Source organism: Schistocerca cancellata, chromosome 2 (assembly GCF_023864275.1).
Source record: "Schistocerca cancellata isolate TAMUIC-IGC-003103 chromosome 2, iqSchCanc2.1, whole genome shotgun sequence".
NCBI classification, from domain to species: Eukaryota; Metazoa; Arthropoda; class Insecta; order Orthoptera; family Acrididae; genus Schistocerca; species Schistocerca cancellata.
The window spans coordinates 1,049,455,161-1,049,463,253 of NC_064627.1; the positions used below are offsets into that span (position 1 = coordinate 1,049,455,161).

Here is an 8,093-nt window from a genome sequence, read left to right on the forward strand (position 1 = left end):
AAAGGTTCTTCAATTCTTCAATTGTTTTATATATTGTCTGTCGTGAACGTCGACGATATCTTCTGTAATAAGGCATGGTGTGAAGGAATCGTTGATATCAATGCTGAAGTTGAGTCGGCATCCACAAAAGACTGCAGGTCCATCCAGTAGAGAGTGTGCTGCGACAGACTTTATAGTATTCTTCTTCTTGTCTGCAACAGAAGTTGTCATTTCGACGTCTTCAATTGTTTTATATATTGTCTGTCGTGAACGTCGACGATATCTTCTGTAATAAGGCATGGTGGCAGCGTTCAATGCAGTTGCCTGTGCAGCAGCAGCAGCGCGAATGAGCTGCTAAGCAGCGCTCGCTCGCTTATATAGACGCGCGATAGCGCGTGACCTTGATTCGGACTTAGCGTATTTCAGACTGCCAGATACTGCATTGATATCAACGATTCCTTCACACATGGCAACGGATGGTTAACCGTTGCTATAGTACGAGGTGGATCTGGAGTTCCAAATGTATCTGGCCTGGAGAGCTTTGTGGACCGTGATGTCATCGCATATAGAACTTACCATGTTACTGAGAACGCTAACAAAGACTTTGGCAAATCTACCTATATGTCACCCTCTCCCTTTACTTAGCCCGGTGCATCAGGTGCCTTACTATCCAAATACAAAATTGGAGTATGTCAAACTTGGTAATTTACTTAAATAGCACATTTATATTTACAAATACAGATATTTGCCTTCAAGATACTTGCAAGTAAAACTCGACATTGGAATATGGATATTGAGCTGTGCTGGCCCCAGCATATGCGTAGGTTTAAACCTTGACTGTTAATCTGCATTTGGTTTCCCACGGTTATTGCGATTATGCTGTGGTGCTTCCTCATTCTACATGCGGCAGCAGCAGTGTGTATCCATATTCGCACCTTGTGCTATCTTTGGTCTGTGCGGCAGTCGGTCGGTTGGTGTGGGTCAGCCAGGAAATCTCCGCGCGGCGCAGTGGGCCGGGCCTGCTGGCAGCCTCTACGCAGTGTCGGAGTGTGTGGGAGCTGCTCTGATTGCTACGGGGTTCGTGGCTCACCCACCCAGGACATCAAGGTTGAGTGGTGAGTTAACTACCGAAGCCAGACTGTTCACAATGTGCCGTTGGTTTTCATGGTTGGCTGTTGGGGGTATTCCCGTGAGCAACAGCGAGTATTCGAGTTGGCGAAGGTTTGGCCACCATCCGGTGGAGTTTAACTGTATTTTGGTCATCTGAAGTCCAAGTGCACCAGCGGAATTTTCTGCCTTGTGGCCATTAGCCATGGACTGTCTCTTGGTTGGGTTGCCGGCGCATCGGATATAGCTGGGCCGACTACCTGTCTCCCCTAAGCGAACATTAATATTTCAAGTGCAGACCGACCCTCGGAAACTTCTGAGCGTCGCTGGCTGTACTGCCTTTTCTTATTGGCGTTTGATTGTGTATTTTAATGGCTTACAGCCGATCGTTTGAATTTGTATGCTTTTAGTTGGGTTTTAAATAATGGGCCTTCAGCCACTTTAAAACTGAAACTTCCTTACTTGTCAAGCTTTGCACTGTTTGGGCCGTGAGCCTCATTTAAAATATTTTTTTCGATAAAGCTTTGGGCGTTCTGCCTCTTGAAAATTTATTGAGTTTTTCAATAATAGGCCTTCAGCTGCCTTAAAATTTAAATTCCTTGCATGTTAAATCCTAGATTGTTTGGGCCTTCAGCCTATGTAAAATATTGTTTAAGGATAAAACTTTGGCCTTCTGCCTACTAAAAATTATTATAGTTGTTTCAAGTAATCGGCCTTCAGCCGTTTTTAAATTAAAGCTCTTGTCTTTCAAGTATCAGACTGTGTGGGGCCTTCAGCCTAATTAAAGATAAGGCCTTCTGCCCTGTGTTATTTTAATTAATTTTACCTGCTGTCTTAAATAATGGGCCTTCAGCTGTCTTTAAATTAAACTTGATTGCTTTTCAAGTGATACATTTGTTGGGCCGTCAGCCAAGTTATAGAACTTGCTTACGTGAGGCCTTCTGCCTTCTAAACATTATGTTTTGAGTTTGAATTTTAAGTTAATGGCTTTCAGCCGTTTTTAAATTTAAGCGGTTATGCCCGTAAGGCATTAGATAGTGTGGCCTATTCAGCTGATAACTAAGTTCAAAATTTTTGCTGTATTGTTTGGACAACTAAATAAAGTTATATGTGCTTGAGTGTAACAGACAGCCCCCTCTTGGCCCCTTTCCACAATTCCAACTACCTCTTCTGTCCTGTGGACCTAAGCAGGGCGTATCAGATATTTTCATTTTCATTATATTATTCAATTTAGTTACGGTGTGAAAGAAGGTATGAGTTTTTATTACAAATTTGTTAGCCTTCTAATATACATTCAAGTGCATATGAAGTTACTATCGTAAACATACGTTTGCGATAGAACAGAGAACCTCACTGAGTAACAAAAGCCGTAAAATGCTGTAGTGAATTTATGTTCTAAGTCTGAATCATTGATAGATCCCCTTTCTCCTTTTCACTTATTTGCTTCCCGAGAGTGCCACTTCCAAGCTAACAGCAGGTGGTCAGGAGTATTTGTCTGCTCCAATACGTGTGCACAGTGCTTCTTCAGATGCTCTGAAAAGTTTGTAATCGGGTTTCAGTTTTCCATAGGCTGTTAACATGACTGCAAATGTCGATGATAGTATTAGCTTAACAGTTCAACATTGACAGATCTCAGGAAAATATGGTTTTGTGTCTTCTCATGTTTCATTCAGATTTCATGAGACAGCAGGCATCTTGACACAAATCTCAGAATGAACTCCTAGGCTGCTGAGTATGCGGAATGAAAAGTTCAGGAAGAAAACCGCAGTATTTGGTGACGACTGAAAATCAGCTTTTACTCAAATTCTTTCAGGAAAATCAATTTTTTAACTAGAATTAGGTTTTTATCTAAAAAAAATAGTTCAGGATTCCATCATCATTAACAGTCCAATAAATTTAAAAGACAGTAGGTCTGTTAATTAGAGGACAAGGTATTACTTTCAGGAAAGACTTGCAGTGAATAAATAACATGAGAGAATGATTTATTAGGTGTACCGCATAGAAAACTGCAACAGATAGATGCACATAGTTATTCTTACAAATACTCGTACTCAATACCGATTATAAAAGGATTGGAGTTGTATGTTGTATTGTAAGGGCCCGCAGACACATCCATGTACCAGTACACAGGGTAAGTGTAACTCCCGTAGTATATGATCTCGAACAAGTAGGTAGCGTTTGGTGTCGTCTTGTAGCTGATGGGGACCCTCAGCAGCTGGACGGGGTCGGCGAGTTGAGAGTAGTTGCCAGTGCCGACGACGGTCCAACCGTCGCCACCCAGGAGCCACTCGCTCATCTTGATCCTGATGTCCTGCACCTCTGGGCCTATCTCCAGCGTCACGTAGTTACGCACGTGGCTGGTGAGGTACAGGGCGGTAACCTGGTATTCGCCATCGTAGCGGTGCGGAGTGTCAAAGGCGCCCATGCAGCACTTGGACTCCGCCTGGTAGTCCATAGGGTCTTGGAACACCACCGTTTTCTTCGGGTACGACGCTGCAATAGCACGGCAGAAACGTGATTACAAGCAGCACACAATTTTTGTATTGTTTAACAATGCTACCACTTAGATGTTCTTGGTATCCACAATATTGACTACCCTTTTTGTCACTGTAGTACGTAATATGAAACTAGCGTAGTGATAGATCAACTTGTAAAATCACAATTTTCGGCTAGGTTTGGTAAGATTGACAGAAAGGTATACCAACTGATTAAGTAATGTTTATCCCACCACTAGAGGCAACATGTAAAATGAGTGCTATGTACTGGTTCTATATGGCTAGCTTCCACTTAAAAAGAACCAAAACTGTAATGAATTGTTTCTAAATATGTACCAGGTGATCGAAAAGTGAGTATAAATTTGAAAATTGAATGAATCACGGAATAATGTAGACAGAGAGGTACAAATTGACTCACATGCTTGGAATGACATGGGGATTTATTAGAACCAAAAAAATACAAAAGTTCAAAAAATATCCGACAGATGGCGCTTCATCTGATCAGAACAGCAATAGTTAGCATAACAAATTAAGACAAAGCAAAGACGATGTTCTTAACAGGAAATGCTCAATATGTCCACCATCATTCCTCAACAATAGCTGTAGTCGAGGAATAATGTTGTGAACAGCACTGTAAAGAATGTCCGGAGTCATGGTGAGGCATTGGCGTCGGATGTTGTCTTTCACCATCCCTAGAGATGGCGGTCGATCACGATACACTTGTGACTTCAGGTAACCCCAAAGTCAATAACCGTACGGACTGAGGTCTGGGGACCTGGGAGGCCAAGCTTGACGAAAGTGGCGGATGAGCACACGATCATCACCAAACGACGCGCGCAAGAGATCTTTCACGCGTCTAGCAATATGGGGTGGAGCGCCATCCTGCTTAAACGTCGTACGTTCCAGCAGGTGTTTATCAGCCAGGCTGGGGATGATGCGATTCTGTAACATATCGGTGTACCTCTCACCCGTCACGGTAGTAGCTTTGCTGTCCAGCGCCATCTGTCAGACATTTTGTGAACTTCGTTTTTTTTTTTGTTCTAATAAAACCCCATGTCATTCCAAGCATGTGTGTCAATTTTTACCTCTCTATCTGCATTATTCCGTGGTTTATTAAGTTTTCATATTTATAATGACTTTCTGATACCCGGTATTTGTACCTTACTTTTGCACCTCCCTTAGTTTTAGTCAGTTACCAACTAATCATGACAACTACACGGAGGAAAACCAAACGGTTTTCCATCCATTCATTCTTGAAACACTAATGATTCGCATTTATTTTTATGTTCTCTCTTTCAGTGTGAAGCTAGACAGTGACCTTCTCGACTAAAATTTGTAGGTATCGCTTCACTCTATGCTCGAATCTGTCTAATAGCATGTCCCAGGGGAATCTATTGCCCTGCACTTGTAAACCTTCCGCGAAAACATCCATCATGAAGTGGGCAATCCCTCTTTCGACGTTTGTTATGCTTTGTTATTTAGATTTGATAAATATCAGAGGCAAACATAGAATACTCACGTCTGCATTACTCAGTTATTCGGGATTTCGGCCTCTGTCGTAGTAATACTTTATTGTATCAAAAAATTAACCGTATCGTGCAGGAAGGCATCGTCTTTTCCACCACGCAATTATAGGATCCTTCATTCTTATGTACTAAGTCGGAATTACTGACTGGAGCTTATAACCTATCGAGGAGCTATATCTGTTGCTTTGCTTCATGAATGACACAGGCTGGGTATAGTTTCACTTTGCACAGTCGTCTCGATACATTAACCGACAACGATAGTGGGGATTTATGGAGTCAGAGACAGGTGCAGCAGTAGCGTCGGCACTACCGTTAATTAAGTGAATCTAATGCCTGAGAGCAACTCAGGTGCCGTAGTCACTGTTTCAGTCACAGTTTTGCACAGGATGGGAAACACATGATACACTATTACATCTAACAGCATCTAAACTATAAGAGGTGATATTCCACCTTACAATTCGTTCATGCAGTTATGCCCTAGATTAATAAGGTATTCACCTCAGCTGAGGAAATCGGTGGTCAATAACTTATGGATAATGGTTCTGGCAGTGGATATGTATGCTACAATTTTGGCGAGCGCTCACTTCAATAGTGTGCAACATTTAAGAATGAGTAGTCAGACCAGGTCTTCGTCAACAAATAGAGACAGCATTATCTGACGTGAGAAAGTGGGTGAATGAAAGTCGAGGCGATTTAGGGTATTTTCGTTCGAAAAACGCTTAAGTGCCCGTCCAACAGGCGAATGTGCTGTCGCATCTCCCTCCAGGTGGTGTCGGAATGCTTCGGTCAGTGCTCTACAGGGTGTCTATAAAGTCGCCATTCATTTCCATGAAAACGCAATTTTTTTACTCGTTTCTTCAGATACTGGTAACCAAGTTTGTGTGTCTCTAAAGCCACTATCCATTTCCATGGAAACGTTGATTTGTTTATCTTTTCTCAGCAGATACTAGCACCTTCGTGCAAGACGTTGTGCACGGAAGAAGGGCCGGCCGGAGTGGCCGTGCGGTTCTTGGCGCTGCAGTCTGGAGCCGAGTGACCGCTACGGTCGCTGGTTCGAATCCTGCCTCGGGAATGGATGTGTGTGGTGTCCTTAGGTTAGTTAGCTTTAATTAGTTCTAAGTTCTAGGCGACTAATGATCTCAGAAGTTAAGTCGCATAGTGCTCAGAGCCATTTTGAGACGGAAGAAGGGGTTGCAATTGTTTTGTGTACGAGTACGCGAATTGTCATATGAAGACGCCAAAGCGAAATTTATCCGTAAATTGCACAAACGAGCCCTATCAACGCCACACATTCGTCTGTTCGTCTGCTTGTGAACAAATTTAATCGTACTGGTAGTGTGTGTGGGAGGCACGTCATGGACGACCACCCGTATCGGTAGAAACAGTGCAGCAGGTTCAAAGTGCCAATGATGAGACCGAAGGCATCAACTCGACGCCTCAATAGGGAACTGAATGTCCCTCGCAACACAGTGGGGAAAACCCTACGTTTCACTCTACGAAAACTTCCTTATTGAGGTTTTTGCACCATCTTGGGAACGAGGATTTCGCCTGTCATTAGGCAATGTGTTATGACATCCAGGAATCTGTAGAGAACGAAAAATTAGTGGAAAATATTTTTATTCTCCGATGAAGCAGCATCCACGTTTGTGGGAAAGCGCACAGAAACAACAGCCGAATCTGTGCATATGGAGAACCACATGAGGTATCGGAGTTGGAACGTGAAACAGTGTTTGGTTGGGTATGACAGAAGCAAAACTGTATGGCCCATTCTTCGTTGCTGAAAGGTAAATAACAGGTAACATCTATCTCGCCCTATTAGAACTGTTCCTTGGACCGCTCCTTCAGAGGCAAGATAGAGCGCCTCCACATTTTGCACACAACGTCCATCATTACCCGAACAGAATCTTTCCAGGGAGCTAAATCCGCAGAGGGTCACCTCGGCTGTGGGCTTCCCGTTCACCGAACGTTACTCGTTTAGACTTTTTTGCATCGGGGTGCATCAAGTGCAAATTGCACACTTAGCAAAGTGAATGGTCCGCCTGGTCTACGGAATCGTGTCAGGGAAGCAGCAGGTCACATTACGGTTGAAATGTTAAGGTCTACGTTTCGTTCCACTACTACGAGTATATGTTTTGACGTAGATGATTGTCATGTAGAAGGGCAGCAGAATTGATTTTTGAATAGCTATAATCCTTCAATGAAATTGGTAGTGTCTTTAGAGAAACCCTGTATATTCATGAGCATCTCACAGTCCCAGAATTCAATCAGTGACCCCACTGGGACGCTATCAAGGACGATGTGTAACAATAAATGAAGATGTCTGTGTGCCGTACATTAGCAGAAGCCAATGAAAGCTTTATAATCAAACGGAAAGTAGAACGCTGACATAATGCCGAAATTTCTCTCAAGGAAAGATCTCCTGCGTTAGAGAATACTGCGTTGTACGATTTTCGTGGTATGATTCGAAAATATAATAACAAGTTTGTTTTCTCGGGCATGTAATAGTTAAGCTGCTAACTTTTCACATGAAGTATGACAAGAGACTCGTGTAAGTGCTGATACAGTACTGAGAGAATGGCGCACTTACCGCTGGCAATGACTGCCAGGAACATCAGGGTGACGGCTTGTCTCAGCATGGTGGTCGTCTCTGTCGGTCTGCAGAACTCTAGGAAGGAATCCGGTAGCTTCCACAACTGTGCTGCTGGGTTATATACCCGACAACAGCTTTCTTATCAACGTTGTTGATATCAATTACACGAGTTACGAGTTACGAAAGCTCCATGCACTACGCGTCACTGGGAAAAACACGGTTTTTGTACCCACTTGCTGCGACGCGATTGAAGCACTGTAGGTTTCGAAATACCGTTCACCGCGACCCTGCAACGCTGTCTTCATCTATCAACAGCAACTGCATGTCTTATCTTATTGTGATTCGCCACTCGTGGCCACATTTGCCTCGCTCAGCCACTACCTGTTATACTGTCTC

The 8,093-nt window shown here is 43.2% G+C and overlaps 1 protein-coding gene across 1 annotated transcript; it reads right to left on the bottom strand.

Annotated features, from left to right (window-relative positions):
• Positions 1-3,069: 3,069 nt before the first annotated feature.
• LOC126149397 (uncharacterized) lies at positions 3,070-7,797 on the bottom strand. Its single transcript, XM_049915813.1, has 2 exons — positions 7,695-7,797; positions 3,070-3,579 (listed from the first exon to the last, which is right to left on the bottom strand). Exons 1-2 carry the CDS (start codon positions 7,741-7,743, stop codon positions 3,122-3,124), a joined length of 507 nt encoding a protein of 168 aa, XP_049771770.1. The 5' UTR covers positions 7,744-7,797; the 3' UTR covers positions 3,070-3,121.
• Between the last annotated feature and the right edge of the window lie 296 nt (positions 7,798-8,093).